The sequence below is a fragment of the Emys orbicularis genome, chromosome 15 (assembly GCF_028017835.1).
Source record: "Emys orbicularis isolate rEmyOrb1 chromosome 15, rEmyOrb1.hap1, whole genome shotgun sequence".
Lineage (NCBI taxonomy): Eukaryota > Metazoa > Chordata > Testudines > Emydidae > Emys > Emys orbicularis.
The window spans coordinates 9,240,248-9,260,596 of NC_088697.1; the positions used below are offsets into that span (position 1 = coordinate 9,240,248).

A 20,349-nucleotide genomic window follows, 5' to 3' on the forward strand; every position below is an offset into this window, starting at 1 on the left:
GACACCAGTCATCTGTGTCTGGTTTCCAGCTCCTCAGCCAGAGGAAAGAGTGGTATTCTGCACCTGAGTGGCCAGTCCTTACTTTCTTTCTCATGAAGGGGAGGAAAAAAGAATCTCTTTTTCAAATCCCAGTCCTACCGTTGACCAAGGTGTGACTTTTTAAGTTCCTGCTACAGTGGAGGATTTAGAGTTAGTGGGGCACTCGACTCATAAAGTCCATGCAACAATCGCCTTTCATCCCAGCCCTGGTATGTCTCCAGTAGTTGCTGTCCCCTGCTAGCAGGGAAGGAAGTTTCCACCCATCTAGGAGACCCCAACCTGAGACTAAAGTCAGCTTCAGGCTTCTCCTCTCTCCCTTCTTAGAATCAAATTCATGTTTTCACCAAGAGTTAAAGCAGCCCGAACCCCCAGATTCTGGATCAATGTCACAAGTTCCCAGTGTCTCCATGGAAGACAATTGGTTAAATCCCAGATGAGTGGAGTTATATCAGTTCTCAGCCTGAATCCTTAGGTCTGAATCCTGAGAATATTGTCCCATCATGGGGCCATTTCCCGCCTCTCTTTCATACAGAAGCACAATTTTCTTTGCACAGACCCAGGAACAGCAAGATCTTTCTCTGTCCCTTGTGCAAAGCAGGGTGCCAAATTCCATGGAAACAATGGACAAGGAGGGGGCCCTGGGCACATCCAGCCCTGGCCATGAGATGTTCCCTCCCCTCTTTCTTTATGCTCCTGTTGTTATTTCATGGAATTTCTGGGATGGGGAAAAAGCTGAGTTCACTCCAGGTGGAGAGGAAAAGAACCCTGAAAATCTCAGAGCCTCAGGGAAAACCCAACCCCTGCTACCGGGTTCACTGAGATGCTGGGGATTTGAGTAGGAAAGGGACTGTCTGAATTCTCAAGGTGGGGAATGAATCTACAACTAGATCCACCTAATTAATCACTGACACAGGCTAATCATGCTGCAGATAGAAGGGAAACTGGGAGTAATTCTTTGCTGTTCAGCCATGGAAACAGTGACCCAACTGCACTGCAGTGAATGTGCTGGGGAAAGCTGGACTTTACAGGCAGGTGGAAATAACAGATCCTAGAAACACCTGGAGCTCCCCACACCACTTCTGCCACCAGGGTGAGCTGTGGAGCTACTCACAGCATCCCCCACCACTATGACCTTGCAGCAGGGGATTGCAGCACCACCCACCCAATGCAGGGGAGAGGGCTAAGTGTATCTCTGTACCCTGAGTCCAGGGCACACACTCTCTCTGCCCCACACATAGAATCTGGCCCTGCTGCAAAGTGACCCCTAAGAACCAGCAACCTCCAGGACTTCAGGTTTGCCCCTGAGAGCAGGGAATGTGTCCCCCATGCTGCTTTTAGGCCACTGGATGCTCTGGAAATAGGAGGGCTCTGAATGTAACCCATAGCAAACACAATGCAGCTGGAGATATAGCTCAGTGGTAGCGCCCATGCTTTGTATGTATGGGGCCCTGGGTTCAATCCTTTGCATCTCCAGGTTTTCCTTTTACCCTGCTGCTTTGCTCATGCCCAGCTGGGATGTGGCCCAACAGTCTCCCTGCACGATTGTCAATTCAGCTCAGTGAGGGACAAGTGGCAATTGCATGGAAGGTCTGGGGGGTTCTGCTCCTAAGTCATCTCAGTACATTTAAGATTCCTACCCGCTCTGCTGCTTAGGACAATGGTAGATGAGAAGGGCGAATCCTCCAGCACTGGAGGGACAGGTTCCATCTGCACTGACTGAGAGGCAAGGAAACAGAGGGTCAGTCAGTGCTCAGAGAGGAGAGAGGTCAGTGATTTTCGCCCAACAGGGGACACTGTCTTTTTGAGGTGAGTGCAGCTTGCTTGAGATGGTGCTGATGATGGATAGAAAAAAGGCTGGAGTCAATGACAGATGAGACCATAGAAGGGGAAGGGGAATGGCAGCCCCACAGAAGGTCCTGGGTGCTCAGATGCCCCAGTTATTGCAGCCTGGCCTGTCGTAGAGAGAGAAAAGACACAGTGGGACCCAGCCCTCCTACAGTGATCCCATGGACAAGAATCTGGTTGGGAGTGGGGTGAAGGTTCCCTCTGGGCAAAGGGGAGCTGAAACCCCTCAGTGTCCTGGAATTTAAGTGATGCAAGCTTCAAACCCTGCACGGGTGTGGGCTGAGGTGCATCAGCAGAAGATTGGGCTGGACAGGGGTGGCAGGTTTGTATAATTTTTGGTGGTGCCCAGAATGGGACCAAGTCCTGCCCCACTCCCCACATACACCTGCCTAAGGCTCTGGGAGGGAGTTTGGGTGTGGGCTCTGGGAGAGAGTTTGGGTGCACGGTCTGGGCTCAGTCAGGGGTTAGGGTTGCAGGAGGAGATGCGGGGGCAGGCTCTTGGAGGGTGTTTGGGTGCCGGTGTGGAGTCTGGGTTGGGGCAGTGGGTCGGAGGTGCAGGAGAGGGTGAGGGGTGCAGCATTTACCTCAGGCATCTCCTGAAAGCGACTCATACCCCCCTCTGGCAGCAGCCCCTAAGCGGGCAGGCCGGGGGCGTCTCTGTGCACTGCTGCCCACAGACTCCACCCCTGCAGTTCCCATTGCCACAGTTGGCAGAGTTGGCACTCAGGGCAGGGGCAGTGCGTGGAGACCCCCCCACCCCAGGGGCCGCAGGGAGGTGGCAACCACTTCTGGGAGTGGTGTGCCACCCGGAGTGAGGGCGGGCAGGAAACTGCCTTAGCCCCCTTGTGCTGCTGGTGGTGGTGGCGGGGGTCCCCAAGCTCTTTTAAATTGCCCAGGGGCGGCAGGTGGGAACAGGCGGGACACTCCCAAGGGCCTAACATTCCTTTGAACAACAATAAATCTTGGAACAGGCTAGAAGTGAAATGGCAGCAGAACCTAAGGAATTAAAAGCCTCCGGGTTCTTGTGTATGCCCTGACTCCTAACGGAAACTGTAATTTGACTCGCTTTATGGCTGCGACCAGTAAAATATCAGGACAAAGTCATTCCAGTGATTGTGACACTGGGTTTGAGGAGGCTTTGGTCTTATTAAAATATAATTAGCATGTTACACTTGTATTTTTAAAGGTGGCTTCCCCAAGCAATCCCAAGTTGTTCTTCCCACAGCTGGCTGATGGTGGGCAGCAGGGGATCTCCCCAATCAGGGGGAATCTTTTTGGGCCCCACTGTTAGTTCTCCATCCTTTCTCCCCCTAACCATGCACACCACTCCCCCCCGCATTATCAATGTTTTAGGGTGACCCCTCCCTCCTTTTATGGGATACAGACTCTCTGTGACAGAGACTGACTGGGGCTCCTCTCTGCATGGCCCCAATGGGGAAGGAAAGAGACTGCGGGGGTGGGGGAGGAAGAAGACGGGCAGAAGGAGTCAAATGGGGCTAGACCAGAATAGAGGAGATTTTCTTCCTGTTAAAATGTACTGGAGTCTCATTGCTGAAAAGCCGCATCTTGAGTTAGGTTTGATGCATCAGCCTTTCAATTACCAGGCAAAGGTGTGACCCACAGAGACTAATAACTGCCTGCTTCCCAATTTTGTCTAAGAAGAACCTGCAGTGGTGCAACTGGTTAGTGCAAATGGGAATACTGCTGGGGTTATAAATTCAATCCTTACCTGGAACACTGGTTTCTATTCTCCATGCAGCTTTCTGGATTTGCTTTGCCCAATTCATGTGGAAAGTGCCATACTAGGGAAAGAAGAGTAAAATGTGTAAGTGGGTACCTATCTTGGAAACATCAACCTTGTTTTGTTCTGCCATTAGTTCCAGTAGATTGTTCACTGGCAGGGTAAATTGATTTATTTGCTGCTGAGAAAGCTGCCAGGACAAGTCTCTTGGCACCAGATCTCCCTGCTTCTTCCAGCACACCCCTGGCTCCTTCCCTGCCCCAGTCACTGTTGTAGGAGGGTCCTGCACTGAGCTTAAATCTTTTTCCAAGCCTTCTTAGTGCAGTTGGCAGCGCGTCAGTCTCATAATCTGAAGGTCCTGAGTTCAAGCTTCAGAAAAGGCAATGGTTTTTGCTCCCTGCTTCAGATTTTCTAAAGGAAATCAGAGAAAAGAAACTATAGGAGAGTGGTTTCTCAACACCCTCCCACACATCTAACACACACACACACACTTTTCTAAGGCATTAACTTTTCCTTCTCTATGGAGTTTGTATTCTCCACAGAGCAAAATAAAACAAAAACATGCAAGTCTAAGCCTAATATAGTATGAAACTCAATGCAGATAAAATCTCACCCTCAGAGATCTTCCAATACGCTTCTTTTGCAGATGAGACTTATTTCTTGTCTGGGCCCAATCTTTTTGCCAGGTATAGTCCTTGTTCCAGCTCAGGTGGTAGCTGATGGATTTCTCATGACTGCAGCTACTTTTCTTCTGTTCCACCCCCTTATATAGCTTTGGTACAAGGCAAGAATCTTTTGTCTCTCTCCTGGGGAAAAGTCCCAGGTTTAAGATGGATTTCTGTACCAAGTGACATGGTCACATGTCCTGTGAGACCCCAACCCTTTATTCTTCCTTGCCTGACACAGATGGTGGAGAACAGAGCCATCTACAGTCAATTGTCCTGGTTAATGGGAGCCATCAAGATTCCAAACCACTATTAATGGCCCACACCTTGCATAATTACAACAGGACCTCAGAGTTATATTTCATATTTCTAGTTTCAGATACAAGAATGATAGGTTCATACAAATAGGATGAACACACACAGTAGATTATAAACTTTGTAATGATACCTTACAAGAGACCTTTTTCATGAAGCATATTCCAGTTACATTATATTCACTCTCATTAGCATATTTTCATAAAATCACATGGAGTGCAACGTCACAGCAGGGAAAGAGTTTTACTGCGGCACCTGGGAGCGGTGCAGTTTCATGTTCAGGCTGTGGTATGGGTTCCTCCAGGTTTCTCGTAAGCACACAAGGACCTTAGCGGTTGATCTCGATTCAGGAATGGCACAGATAGGATAAAGTGATGGGAATTGGATTTTCCTTTTTTATTTTTGTATTTCCAATGACATTTCTGTTTGTGATTTCATTTTGCTTTGTATAACTGTGTTTTGTCCTGGATTTGATATTTAACTAAAAAAAGAATAAGGCCTCAGGGCTCCAGATGGAGGAGCAGGTTGGGGCTAGGACTGCTAAGAGAGTGAGAGTAGGAGGTTTTCTGTATGGTTTCCTGCCCTCTTTTTCTTGACTAGTTTTTCTTCTGCATGAAATTTGCCCTTTTTATATGTGATCCTGGCTAGCTCAGTTGGTAGAGCATCAGCTTTTTTAATCTGAGGGTCCAGGGCTCAAGTCCCTGGTCAGGCAGACTGTCTCTCTGTGATATCCCCCAAGAACTTCAGTAGGACTCTCCTTGACTCCAGGTTTTTCCTTTTCAGGACTTGGCCTTTCCTAAGAAAGGCCCTTTACTGCCTGGGAATGAAGGTACTACTTCCTCACCTGTCCACTGGCCTCGCAGTCCAGAGGAAGAAAGGCTTCTGGGCGTGCAGCAAGCGCTGTGTGCTGACTTTTTGAGCAAATTCATTGCTAGTCAGAGAAGCATGTTCCCACTGGGTCCTCCCTGCCAGAAAAAATTGTTCCCATGTCAGAAGTCAACAGAGGTCATGGGCTCCCTTGCTGGTCCCATGGTGTAAGGGCCAGCAGTCTGGGCTTTGAATCCTGCAATCAAAGTTTAAGTTTCAGTGGGACCTTGGGGTCCTTTGGTTGCCAGCTAACCATCCTGGGATTTCCAAAGCTTCATCTTGCTCTCTCAAATGACTTGGTAGCCTGTCTTTTGCATGCTAGCTGTTGTGACTTGAGCGCAAGAGAGGACTTTTGATCCAGAAGGCTGGCCATGCCTGGAGTCCTGTAGGTAGGGATGCGAGCTCCATTTCCTCTGAATCCTGAAGCTGGGCTGCAGCCTGGCCTAGGAGGCAGCCCTATTGGTTGACCTACTGGTCCAAAGTCACTTGGGTGGTGTTGGTGTTCCCCAGGAATGCTGAAGAGCGGGCCTAAGGGAAGGAGGCTTAATATTCCTCCCTATCAGTCAGGGCAGAAGAGGAGGGCTGCAAGAATGGGCAGGTTGATGAGCTGGGCCTTCTAGCACTCGGTTGGGGATGAGGTGGGAAAAACGAAGTGGGAGAAGCAGTTTCTGGCCTGTAAGGAATGGCTGGGCAGGTGGCATGAGTGGACCTTGTCATTAGCCTACAAAGTTGTGATGCTCAAGACCTATCTTTTGGCTGTGGGGAATTTCCTCAGCCAAGTATTTCCCCCTGCTCCACGACTGCTGCTGAGACCGAACATGATGGCCTTCCACTTCTTGTGGGGCAATAGGATGTCCCTACAAAGTCAGGAGAATTGCGGCTTTTCTGCCATATTAGAAGGGGGATTGGGCCTGGTAGGCTTTGAAGCCTTTTATGGCACTACTTTTTTGTTTTTCAATTTTCAGTGGGTGGCTGAGCTGGAGCTCAGGTCAGGCCCGAGGGGAATGGCGGGACAACCACAAAGAACTTAACTGAGTCTTTGGATATGGCCGTATTCTTTTAGACCCCACTGGGTGCAGCACCAGGTATGGGATGGCCGATAGTGGTGGAAGGGGGAGGAGATGAGGAAGCCCCCTCCTTTAGTGTTCTTCTACTCCCACCTTACATCCTACAGGATTTTCAGTGGGTGGCTAGGTGGAAGGTGCTTGCAGGATGGCTTCATTCGTAACAGTGGCCGCCCTCACAGCAGGGGCGGCCACAGCAGTGAGGCCACCCCTTCGGCTCAGTCTGAACAGAGGTCAATGTACCACTGGGTGAGACAGGCCAATTTTTGGGAGCTTCCTCTGAAGATGAGCCACTGTCCCCAGAACTTACTGACAGGAGCTTTAAATAATTTGCAAATGTGCACGGCCGGCATGTGCAGAGCACAGGCTGCCCAGGGGCACTGTGTCAGGCTCTGGCACCACTTCAGACAATGGACCACCTTCAGCCACCAGGTAACCCAGGATCTAAGGCAGGAATGGGGTGAGGAAGCAAGTCAAGCTGAGCAAGGCAGGCAAAAATTCATTTTGCCTTCGTGGGTGCTCGCAATGTTGCCCTTTCTGTGTGCCATGGCTCACAAAAACATCCCGGAGAGAGAAGCAACAGGCCAAAAAAATGCCCTTCAGATGCTGGAGTAGCTCAGTTGGGTGAGCGTTAGACTGAAAATTTAGAGGTCCCTGTTTCAATCCCAGGCTTTGGCATACTCTTTGGTCCCTTTGTGTTCAGTGGTGGGCTGTTTTCTGGACGCGCAGCAGTGCCTTTACCTGCCACGAGTCCCTCATTTCGGGCTCCAAGCAAGAAAAGACAGCATGGACTTCTGCACTGAGTTGGCCCACCTGACCTTTCTTTCTTCTCTTGCTCTTTCAAGGGGAACAAAAAGAAGCTCTCCTTCAAGCTGGATTCAGAAGGGCGACGTAAGGATGACTTCCTGAGTGCCAGCTCCAGTCCTTTGTTCTACCAGCTGACCTATCGAAGGGCTGCCACCACTTTCTCCAGGTTTGCCCATCGATGTGTTCAGAATGGCGAGGGGTAACTAGTGGTGTTCCCCAATGGTCAGTCCTAGGACCAATCCTATTCAACTTATTCATAAATGATCTGGAGAACGGGGTAAACAGTGAGGTGGCAAAGTTTGCAGACGATACTAAACTGCTCAAGATAGTTAAGACCAATGCAGACTGTAAAGAACTTCAAAGAGATCTCACAAAACTAAGTGATTGGGCAACAAAATGGCAAATGAAATTTAATGTGGATAAATGTCAAGTAATGCAAATTGGAAAAAATAACCCCAACTATACATACAATATGATGGGGGCTAATTTAGCTACAACTAATCAGGAAAGAGATCTTGGAGTCATCATGGATAGTTTTCTGAAGATGTCTATGCAGTGTACAGTGCAGTCAAAAAAGCAAACGGAATGTTAGGAATCATTAAAAGAAGGATAGAGAATAAGATGGAGAATATCTTATTGCCCTTATATAAATCCATGATACACCCACATCTTGAATACTGCGTACAGATGTGGTCTCCTCATCTCAAAAAAGATATACTGGCATTAGAAAAGGTTCAGAGAAGGGCAACTAAAATGATTAGGGTTTGAACGGGTCCCATATGAGGAGAGATTAAAGAGATGAGGACTTTTCAGCTTGGAAAAGAGGAGACTAAGGGGGGATATGATAAAGGTCTATAAAATCATGAGTGGTGTGGAGAAAGTGAATAAGGAAAAGTTATTTACTTGTTCCCATAATATAAGAACTAGGGGCCACCAAATGAAATTAATGGGCAGCAGGTTTAAAACAAATAAAAGGAGGTTCTTCTTTACACAGCACACATTCAACATGTCGAACTCCTTGCCTGAGGAGGTTGTGAAGGCTAGGACTATAACAGGGTTTAAAAGAGAACTAGATAAATTAATAGGTTTCAGAGTGGTAGCTGTGTTAGTCTGTATCAGCAAAAAGAATGAGGAGTACTTGTGGCACCTTAGAGACTAACAAATATATTTGAGAAACAACTCTGACATCATAGTCAAAAAGGCTGACAAATGAGTTGCTGTCATCATCATGAATAGGTCGGAATATGAATGAGAGGCTGCTAGGCAGCTCTCTAACACCACATTCTACAAGCCATTACCCTCTGATTCCACTGAGGGTTACCAAAAGAAACTACACCATCTGCTCAAGAAACTCCCTGAAAAAGCACAAGAACAAATCTGCACAGAAACTCCTCTAGAATCTGACCAGGTGTATTCTATCTGCTACCCAAGATCCATAAACCTAGAAATCCTGGATGCCCCATTATCTCAGGCATTGGCACCCTGACAGCAGGATTGTCTGGCTATGTAGACTCCCTCCTCAGGCCCTACACTACCAGCACTCCTAGCTATCTTTGAGACACCACTGACTTCCTGAGGAAACTACAATCCATTGGTAATCTTCCAGAAAACACCATCCTGGCCACTATGGAGGTAGAAGCCTCTACACCAACATTCCACACAAAGATGGACTACAAGCCATCAGGAACAATATCCCCGATAATGTCACGGCAAACCTGGTGGCTGAAGTTTGTGACTTTGTCCTCACCCGCAACTATTTCAGATTTGGGGACAATGTATACCTTCAAGTCAGTGGCACTGCTATGGGTACTCGCATGGCCCCACAGTATGCCAACATTTTTATGGCTGACTTAGAACAACGCTTCCTCGGCTCTTGTCCCCTAACGCCCCATCTCTACTTGTGCTACACTGATGACATCTTCATCATCTGGACCCATGGAAAAGAAGCCCTTGAGGAATTCCACCATGATTTCAACAATTTCCATCCCACCATCAACCTCAGCCTGGACCAGTCCACACAAGAGATCCATTTCCTGGACACTACAGTGCTAATAAGCAATGGTCACATAAACACCACCCTATACTGGAAACCTACTGACCGCTATACTTACCTACATGCCTCCAGCTTTCACCAAGACCACACCACACATTCCATTGTCTACAGCCAAGCTCTACGATAGAATCGCATTTGCTCCAACCCCTCAGACAGAGACAAACACCGACAAGATCTCTATCAAGCATTCTTACAACTACAATACACACCTGCTGAAGTGAAGAAACAGATTGACAGAGCCAGAAGAGTACCCTGAAGTCACCTACTACAGGACAGGCCCAACAAAGAAAGTAACAGAACGCCACTAGCCATCACCTTCAGCCTCCAACTAAAACCTCTCCAGCGCATCGTCAAGGATCTACACCCTTTCCTGAAGGACAATCCCTCACTCTCACAGAGCTTGGGAGACAGGCCAGTCCTTGCTTACAGACAGCCCCCCAACCTGAAGCAAATACTTACCAGTAACCACACACCACATAACAAAAACACTAACCCAGGTACCTATCCTTGCAGAAAAGCCCATTGCCAACTCTGTCCACATATCTATTCAGGGGACACCATCATAGGATGTAATCACATCAGCCACACTATCAGAGGCTCGTTCACCTGCACATCTACTAATGTTATATATGCCATCATGTGCCAGCAATGCCCCTCTGCCACGTACATTGGCCAAACTGGACAGTCTCTATGTAAAAGAATAAATGGACACAAATCAGATGTCAAGAATTATAACATTCAAAAACCAGTCAGAGAACACTTCAATCTCCCTGGTCACTCGATTACAGACCTAAGAGTTGCAATATTACAACAAAAAAACTTCAAAACCAGACTCCAACAAGAGACTGCTGAATTGGAATTAATTTGCAAACTGGACACCATTAAATTAGGCCTGAGTAAAGACTGGGAGTGGATGGGTCATTACACAAAGTAAAACTATTTCCCCATGTTTATTTTCCCCCTACTGTTACTCACACCTTTTTGTCCACTGTTGGAAATGGGCCATCCTGATTATCACTACAAAAGGTTTTTTTTCTCCTGCTGATAATAGCTCACCTTAACTGATTGCTGTCATTATAGTTTGAGAATCCCTGTTATAGTGTGTATGGCAACACACATTTTTTCATGTTCTCTGTGTATATATATAGCTTCCTACTGTATTTTCCACTGCATGCATCTGATGAAGTGGGTTTTAGACCACGAAAGCTTATGCTCAAATAAATTTGTTAGTTTCTAAGGTTCCACAAGTACTCCTCGTTATTTTTGCAGATAAATTATTGGAGGTTAAGTCCATTAATGGCTATTAGCCAGGATGGGTAAGGAACGGTGTCCCTAACCTCTGTTTGTCAGAGGGTGGAGATGGATGGCAGGAGAGAGATCACTTGGTCATTACCTGTTAGGTTCACTCCCTCTGGGGCACCTGGCATTGGCCACTGTTGACAGACAGGATACTGGGCTGGATGGACCTTTGGTCTGACCCAGTAGGGCCGTTCTTATGAAGGGAGGGGCAGAACACTATGACAGAGTTTCTGAAGTGTAGTGGTTATCACATTTCCCTAACATGCAAAAGGTCCCTGGTTTGAAACCAGCCAGAAACATGATGGATTACTTTTCCCAGCTCCTACTGGCCTGTTCCTGCTGTTGTAGGAGCAGCAGTGATCTCTATGATCTGTTTGGCTATGCTATGTATAATCTGTATGCTCAAAAGGTCTGTTATACTTCCCCCCTCCCTCCTGCTTTTGTCTCCTCTCCCTCTCTGAATACCTGTGAAGTGGCTTTCCTCCTCCCCCTCCCTCCTGGAATGCTTGTGGGATGAATGGGCTGGTTGAACAGCTGGAAGATCAGAAGAGCTCCCAGGTAGACAAGGGGTCTGGGACTCTAATTAGGCAACACTCACACACCCAGAGCATGGACACTGCCCAAGGTGGAGTGTGACCAACCAGATGCAGCCAAGTCATCTCTAGTCGCAGGCCATGAGGTGCAGGTCCTTAAAAGGGGAAGGGCCCATGTGCTCAGGAGTGCACTCACAAACTTGTACCTCCAGTGAATGCCCTTCGCCCGGACCACCTGGCCAGTGGTTCGCTGCACTGCATTTCATTATGCCTCAGGAAGACTTACCTTCATCGCACCATCCATCGCTGCAATGTGGGACACTTACCTTGAAGAATCCTGACATCTCCAGTGCCGTGCCTGTCCTGGGAGCGTGGGTATGTGAGTGTGAGTGTGACCTCCCCCTTCTTTTGAGCTTAGCTATCAATATAATAAACGTGCTGCTTTCTGCCAAACTCTGGTGGGTCATTAGTCCTCCCTAAGCTTACTAGCTGGCCCAATTTCGGGTAACACCTGCGATAACCCCAACCCCTGCATGACAGAGGGTGGTGAAATGAGCTGAGAAAAAGCCTTGGCATCAGCGGGGGAAAGCTAGAGGATCTTGGCCAGTCAACTTTTGGAGCCTTGTGGCTTCGCCTCCTCTGCTCTGGGAGTTTGGCCTATGGAGGCCAGCTCTTCCTGCTGGCCTCCTTTGCGTGACTTGCCAAAGGAGGAAGTGAGGCAGGAATGGGGCAAAAGAGGAAAGTCATGCTGAGGAAGGCAGGGCAGAAGCTAAGCGCCTCAGTGTGGCTAAGTGGGGATAGTAGAGCACCACCATTTGTTCTGCAAAGCCTGGGGAGGTGCGATTGGCTGCTGGGAGGTAGAATCCTGTGCCTGCCTCTTGGCTTCCCAGGGATGGCTACTTGCAGCCCAGGAGAAGAAGGATGGTTCTGGGTGAAAGGAAGACAAGCAAAGCTATGGGAGGAAATTTGGGTGCGTGGTGCAGGTTCTGTGCTAGGGGAGGGAGTTGGGGTGCAGGAGGGGTGGCGCTCACCCCGGTCAGTGCAGCTCCCAAAGTGACCGGTACACACAACCCTTCGGCAGCAGCTCCTAGGTGGGCGGGGCCAGGAGGTCTCTGTGTGCTGCTGCCTGCAGGCGTTGCTCCCAGAGCTCCCATTGGCTGCAGCTCCTGGCCAATGGGAGTTGCAGAGTTGGTACGTGGGGCAGGGGCAGCGCATGGAGACACTCCCCCTGCCCCAGGGGATGCCATGACATGCCAGTCACTTCTGGGAGCGGCACGGAGGGATGGAGGTAGAGTGGCAGGGAGCCACCTTAGTGCTGCTGGCACATCTCTGCACACCCGATGGGGGAGGGGAGCAGAGGGCCTCCATGCGCTGCCTGGGGTAGGGGCAGTGCACAGAACTGACTCCTCCCCCGGGTCTATTACAGGAGTGGGTGGGGTCTTTTGGCCTGCAAGGTGCGGCAGGTCAGGCTAGATGATCACACTGGTCCCTTCTGACCTTAAAGGTCCTGAGTCTAAAAGGGAGAGGGAAGTAAAGGAAATTTTTTTTAAATATAAACCAAACATTGTAATACCAGGATAACTCCAACAGCTCACTGTATAATCCTTCCCCTTTCTTCCTCCACTGGGTGTTTAATGACCTGCTGTGATTTGGGACATTAATTCTCTCATTTCATTGATAAACTGATACAGTGTGACTGAAATTAAACCAATTCCCAGCAGAGAAAACATCACATCACTGCATTGGCTGGGAATCCAACCCAGGTCAACTGCTTGGAGAGCAGCTATGCACACCACTATACCACCAATGCATCTGGGAAAAGTGTTTCTCCTATGTGCCACTTATGCTTGCCAAATGACTCACTCCCACACAATACCTGATTTACAATGGTGCCACTGGCACTATGGCGCCGGGCCCATGGTCGAAAGGGGCCCCGGCGCGCTCTTCTCTGCCCCCGCTCTCTCCTGTGGGGTCAGAGAAGCTTGATGCTAATGCTGCTGGGGCTGCATGGCAGCCTCTGCCTGCAGCCTGTCTCCTGCCCCGCCCCTTTCCCCAGCGTGCTACGTTCCCTCCCCCCACCCCTGCCACCGATCAGCTGGATCAGCCTTGCCGGCAGGAGGGGGCAGCCGCAGCACGCCGCTCCGGGAGGAGAAGGAGAAGAGGCGTGGTGATACCTCTCCTTCACCTCTTTCCCCAGCGTGCTACGTTCCCTTCCCCCCACCCCCCGCGCCAGTAGCTGGATCAGCCTTGCTGGCAGGAGCAGGAAGGAGGGAGCTGCAGCATGCCGCTCCGGAGAGGAGGAGGAAAAGAGGCGGGGTGAGGCCTTGGGGAAGAGGCTGGAATTGGGGCATACCCCTTCCAGCCCCCTGCGTGAGCACCCTCATGACCCCAACTCACCCCCCAGCCCCTTGCACTGCCTCACATACCCCCAGCCCCCTGCCCTGACTCCTGCACCCCCACACACACCCAGCCCCCTGCACTGCCTCACACACATCCAGCCCCCTGTCCTGACCCCTGCACTCCCTTCACTCCCTTCACACCTCCCCAGCCCCCTGCCCTGACTCCTGCATCCCCCTCACACCTCCCCAGCCCCCTGCACCCCCTCTCACATCCTCACACCTCACCAGCCCCCAGCCCTGACTCCTGCACCCCCCTACACCCCGCTCACACACACCCAGCCCTTGCCCTGACTCCTTCACCCCCCTACACCACCCCCAGCCCCTGCCCTGAAACCTGCACCCCCTCACACACACCCAGCCCCCTGCCGTGACTTCTGCATCCCCCCACATCCCCACCCCCATCCTGAGAACCAAACAGGAGCTGCCCCAGGTAAGCGCTCCACACCCCAACCTCCTGCCCCAACCCTGAGCCCCCTCCCACGCCCTAGCTCCTGGCCAGACCCCATATCCGAACATTTTTTTACAATATTTGGAAAGATCATTAAGTGGTCCGTCGAGACCCTCTGTGATTTTCAAGTGGTCTGTGGAAAAATAAGTTAGACTACAAGAACAATCAAGGTACCTCACTTTATTTTCATTTACTTCCTATTACTTACAGGAGGAGGATGAAGAAAAAAAAGAATGAAAAATCAGGGTGGGGGGGAGATAAGAGAGAATGTTCTTCTTCTTGCCTGGGTCCCAAGGAGGGGCCCCAAAAATGAAGCTGAGCACAGGGCTGGGGGGCCCCACTAACTCTAAATCCACCACTGGCTGTCACGTCACCTGGGCTGGGGATCCTGTCAGGGCCAGTGTAACCAGTAGGCAAACTAGGCAACCGCCTAGGGCGCCAAGATTTGGGGGTGCCAAAAAGCAGTGCCCCAATTTTTTTTTTACACTACAGTGGAGTCACATCTTACACGAGGGTTAGGTTCTAAAGTGACCATGTAAAAGGAAAATCGCATATAGTGAAACTTACCATAAAGTACAGTATATACTAGAACAGGGGTCCTCAACCTACGGCACGCATGCCAAAGGTGGCATGCAAGCTGATTTTTTTTAATGGCAGGCTGTGAGTCCCGGCTGCCGCTGAGCCTGCTGCCAACGTGGGGTTCTATTTACACAGCTGGCAGCGGGCTGAGCAGGGCCAGCAGTGGGCCGGCTCCTGCCAGCCGGGGTCCCAGCCACCAGCCCCGCTCATCCCGCTCAGCCTGCTGGGGTCCCAGCCAGCTCCGCTCAGCCTGCTGCCGGCCTGGGTGAACGGTCTGGGGTTCAGTGAGTGGGGTAATTCACTAGCCTGATTATAGCCTGGAAGTAATTCTTCTGTTTTTCCTGCAATTAGCAAGGACATTTGTAAAAGGAATTGGTATGATTAAGCAATAATCTGTCCCTACCAGGGGGTGGAAATTGTTTCTTTTGTTTTTCAGACACTCTACAAGCATGCTGGCACCAGTGGAAGAATAACCCAGAATACCATGGATCTATGTTTTGTGTTGTTTGTCTGTGGTGTTTGTCTTGTTGCTAGCATGATGTGGGTGGGAGATGGCTTCAAAAGGCTGACCGGGGGGCAGGGGGAGATGTGTATGGGAATGCAAAATGCTCAACTAGGAGGCCAGCACCTGTGTAATAGCTACCACGGTGCCTGGAAATAGAACGGCAACTAAGGTGGGCCCCACAAGCCCTATGGAAATAATGACAAGGGGAGGAGCTCACTGAGAATCAATGGAGGGGTGTGTAAAATGGTGTAAATGGATGTTATGTTACAATGTGTTTACAATTGGTTAGTTAAATTTTAGTAAAATGATTGGTTAAGGTATAACTAAGCAGAACTCAGTTTTACTATATAGTCTGCAGTCAATCAGGAAGTAAGGGGGGAATGGGAACAGGGAATGGGGGTGGGGGAATTGGAATCATGTTTCACTAAGGGGGGGAATGGGAACAGGGACACAGGCAAGGCTCTGTGGTGTCAGAGCTGGGAAGGGGAACACTGAGGAAGGAAATTGGAATCATGCTTGCTGGAAGTTCACCCCAATAAACATCGAATTGTTTGCACCTTTGGACTTTGGGTATTGTTGCTCTCTGTTCATGCGAGAAGGCCTCGGGAAGTGAGTGGGTGAAGGAATAAGCCCCCTAACAGGGAGCTTGGGACATTACTGTGAGCTGGAACCCCAGATTCACTCCCCATTCAGCTCCACCCCATCCTGTGCCCCTGTGTCCCCCCTGTGTGATTCCTGCTGCAGCTCAAATTCCCCAAGACCTCCTTCCCACCACTTCTCCCTCTCCTACATTCCCCATCTGGACCCTCAGTGCCCCTCACACACTAAGAACAGAAGAATGGCCATCCTGGGTCAGACCAATTGGACTTGTAGGGGTCGGCTTATGGCCCAGGACTCCAGGTGGTAGGGGCAGGTACTCACAATGCCCAGTACTCTGGATGCTGAGGGCCATGCCTCTGGTGCTCTGGGGGCTGTGATGCCCGCCCGGCACCCAGGGTGTGGGGGCCGGTGCTCTGGGCACTGGAGCCACTTGGGGCCATAGAATCATAGAATCTCAGGGTTGGAAGGGACCTCAGGAGGTCATCTAGTCCAACCCCCTGCTCAAAGCAGGACCAATTCCCAACTAAATCATCCCAGCCCGGGATTTGTCAAGCCGGGCCTTAAAAACCTCCAAGGAAGGAGATTCCACCACCTCCCTAGGTAACACATTCCAGTGCTTCACCACCCTCCTAGTGAAATAGTGTTTCCTAATATCCAACCTAGACCTCCCCCACGGCAACTTGAGACCATTGCTCCTTGTTCTGTCATCTGCCACCACTGAGAACAGCCGAGCTCCATCCTCTTTGGAACCCCCCTTCAGGTAGTTGAAAGCAGCTATCAAATCCCCCCTCATTCTTCTCTTCTGGAGACTAAACAATCCCAGTTCCCTCAGCCTCTCCTCATAAGTCATGTGCTCCAGACCCCTAATCATTTTTGATTTGGCCATGCCACCTGCCTACCTGGCATTTCCTCTATTTGTGAGAGTGGATCTCAAATTGCTCATATTTGCATGCTTTTCTTTTTAATTATTAAATGCAGCTATCAAATTTCAGGTTTTGCTCTTTTCTGTATAATTATCATATACTGATTTTTTTAATCTTTTCAGGTTTGAGGTGTTCCCTGGGTTTTTTAATTGCAGCCCTTCTTTCCTGGAGGGAATCCACGCTAATTAGGCCTCAGCTGGAGTATTATGTCCTGTTCTGCACACCACATTTCAGGAAAGATGTGGACAAATTGGAGGAAGTCCAGAGAAGAGCAACAAAAATGTTTAGAAAACATGAGCTATGAGGAAAAATTGAAAAAAATTAGGTGTGTTTAGTCTGGAGGAGAGATGACTGAGAGGGGACATGGTCACAGTTTTCAAGAGCTTTCAAGCATAAAAGGTTGTTACAAGGAGGAAGGAGACAAATTATTCTTAATCTGAGGATAGGACAAGAAGCAATCGGCTTAAATTGCAGCAAGGGTGATTTAGGTTGGAAATTAGGAAAAAATTCCTAACTGTCAGGGTGGTTAAGCACTGGAGTAAATTTCCCAGAGAGGTTGTGGAATCTCCATCATTGGAGGATTTTAAGAGCAGGTTAGACAAACACCTGTCAGGGATGGTGTAGATTATATTTATGAGTACAGGGGGCTGGCTAGATGACCTCTCAAGATCCCTTACAGTTCTATGATTTTGCATATTGGAGGTTGTGGGGGCGTGGGTGTGAAAGTGAAATTCCTCACCACCACCACACCTCTTCTGATCAGATCCATGGTCCCATTAATCCTGTATTAACAGTGTGAGTGAGGGGAGAACCAGGCTCTGGGACTGAACACTGGGAGCTGATAGGTTGCATATTTGGGATTAAATATAACAGTTGTATTTGAGAAGCATTGCATGAGATTCCTTGTATAACATTTACATGGGATATGGCAGGAAGCCTACACAGTGATAGTTTACACAGACAGCGAGGCTGCCGCTAAGACAGGCGCCCTGCCTGCCCCGGCCCCATGCTGCTCCCGGAAGCCTGAGAGCACCACTCCCACAGCTCCCATTGGCCGGGATGGGGAGCGGTGGCCAATGGGAACTGCGGGGGGTGTGCTTGCAGAGAGGGGCAGCGCACAGAGCCACATGCCCCCACCCAGGGGCTAAAGGGGCATGTTGGCCCCTTCTGGGAGGGGTGTGGGGCCAGGTTAGGTAGGGAGCCTGTCTTGGCATCAGCCACGCTGTACCGCCAACCGGGAGCCACCAGAGGTAAGTGCCGCACCCCTTGCCCCAGCCCTGAGCCCCTACCTGGAGCCAGCACCCCAAACCCCCTCCTGCACTCCAAGCCCCATCCCTGATCCCCCTCCCAGAGCCAGCACCCAAACCAGCCCTGAACCCCTCCCAGAGCTAGTACCCCAAACTCCTCCTGCATCCCAAGACCCAGCCCTGACCCCCTCCCAGAGCCCACATTCTGCATCCCCTCCTGCACCCCAACACTCTGCCCCAGCCCGGAGCCCAGTCCTGCTCCCAAACTTGCTCCCAGAGCTTGCACCCCTCAACCCCTCCTGCACCCCAACCCCCTGCCCCAGGTTCATCCCAGAGCCCCCTACCACACTGCAAATCCCTCACCTGACCCTGAAGAGAGGTCAGGTGAGAAACATCTCCCATAGCAGGAACCGGGTAGGTGGTTATTAACTACAATACACCTGATATATGCAGCTCCTAACACTCAATAACTAGGAGTCTGGACTCAAAAATCCAGAGGGCAGCTTAAAAATTATGAGATGTTTAAATGTTTAAAAATGGTACCTTTGGGGGTAATGTTATTTCTTTCTTCTTTTTCCTCAGACTCTTGGGACATGTTTCCTGCCTTAACTCAAAGGTGATAAATGGCCTTTTAAAAACAAATAAATGAAAGGGGAGATTTTTTTGTATCATCATTGGGCTCCCAGATTATTGTGCTGGGCTCTGCAGAGACCCTGACCGACGATGGGGGCCCTGATTCTGCCAGGTGTTGTACAACTCATAGTGAGAAAGAGAATCCTTGCTGCCAACAGCTCACAGGCAAAATAGACGAAGTGTGGGAGGGTGGGTCCCATTTTACAGATGGGGAAACTGAGGCCCAAAGATGTGATGTAATTTGTCCATGTTTGCACAAAGAATAATGGGGACAAACTGGGAACTGAATCCAAATTTTATGAGTCACAACCTGGCCCTTAACCACAAGACAAGTTTTGACGATTGCATGACATAGGCCCCAATGGGAAGTTGCAGAATCTCCTTCATTGGAGGATTTTAAGGGGTTATGCAAACACCTGTCAGGTCTGGCCTAGGGATACTTGGTCCTGACTTGCTGTTTTGCATAGTGTCACTTTGCACTCTGATGCATTGTTTCGTGTTGTATCATTTTTGCACTGCCTTGTGTTGTGTTAGTTTGAGCTGAGCTCTTTTGCAGTGTGTCATTTTGCCCTATGGTGCGTTCATTTGCATTGTGCTGAATTGTAGGGCTTTGCACTCCTACGTATTGTCACTTTTTGCTGGGGAATGTCATTTCATGCTGAATTGTTAGATGTTATATTGTGGTGTTTTCACTTTTGTTGTTTTTTGTATTGTATTCCTATGGCATAGAATTATAGAGATATATGGCTGCAAGGGACCTAGAGAGGTCATCAAGTCCAGCCCTCTCTCCTGAGGCAGGGCCAAGCAAAGGTGATGCATCGGGGGGGCATGTGGGGTCAAGTGCGCTCAGCAGTCGGCCCAGGCACAGAGCACAAAGTGGGAGCCAGAGCCAGAGCAGATTGTCTATGGGACCAAGTATATGCAGACTATCCTTGACAGAAGTTTGTTCAACCTGTTCTTAAAAACCTCCAAGGACAGAGACTCCACAGACACCCTTGGGAGCCTATTCCAGAGCTTAACTACCCTTAGAGTTAGAAAGCTTTTCCCAATATCTAACGGGAATCTCCCCGGCTGCAGATTAAGCCCATTACTTCTTGTCCTACCATCAGTGGACATGGAGAACAATTGATCATTATCCTATTTATAATGACCGAATTTTTCTCTCTGCAATCATCCGTTAAATGGTTATTATCCCCTCTCTTGCCTGGGGTAGAATGGAAGAGGAGAAAATCCTCTTTCAACTCTCATTGGAGGATGCAAATGTCAGTTTGTTCTCTCTTCATGTTTTACTGAAGCTCAGAGAGAGGAAGAGACATTACCTGCCTAAGATCGTAGAGAGGACAGAGAGTTTATTTCATTTTGGGCTGTGACTGTAAGCAAAAGAGTGACACCTAAGGGCTGTCACTACCACCAAACATAGGGCTCAAACTCACAACTGTGGGATTAAGGGTATCATGCGCTTCCAGCTAAACTAGCCTGAGATTAAGCCATTCCACTGCCCCATCTCAGTGTAGAAGGACCCCTGAGGGTGTTTATTTGTGAGCTGAGGTTCCCTTTCTGACATTTGCCTTCTTTCCTGGTTCGTTATGTCTCCAGTGAGCAAACCAGAGCTGTTACAAAGCTGGTTAGATGCTGCTTTCTAGACCAGAGAGCTGGGGTTGATTTAGCATGCTGTCGCAATCTGCTGGTCAGAGTAACCAGTGTGGGAGGATGGAATTTAGGATTCTCCCACCAGGGGGAGGTGCTGTTGGACTCATCTAGTGGGGGAGAGTCAAAAAAAGCTTCTC

At 49.6% G+C, this 20,349-nt stretch overlaps 1 protein-coding gene and 2 non-coding genes across 3 annotated transcripts in view; 2 read left to right on the forward strand and 1 right to left on the reverse strand.

Moving 5' to 3' along the window:
- Positions 1-3,935: 3,935 nt before the first annotated feature.
- Positions 3,936-4,008, forward strand: TRNAM-CAU (transfer RNA methionine (anticodon CAU)). Its single transcript has one exon. It is a non-coding gene; the product is annotated as a tRNA-Met (tRNA).
- Positions 4,009-7,141: 3,133 nt separating this feature from the next.
- Positions 7,142-7,214, forward strand: TRNAF-GAA (transfer RNA phenylalanine (anticodon GAA)). The gene has a single exon. It is a non-coding gene; the product is annotated as a tRNA-Phe (tRNA).
- Positions 7,215-16,775: 9,561 nt separating this feature from the next.
- Positions 16,776-20,349, reverse strand: part of LOC135889542 (zinc finger protein 34-like) — a 39,411-nt gene continuing 35,837 nt past the window's right edge. Inside the window, exon 4 of the mRNA XM_065417404.1 lies at positions 16,776-16,834. Within this exon, the coding sequence (XP_065273476.1) occupies positions 16,776-16,834 (59 nt within the window). The remainder of the gene's footprint in view (positions 16,835-20,349) is intronic.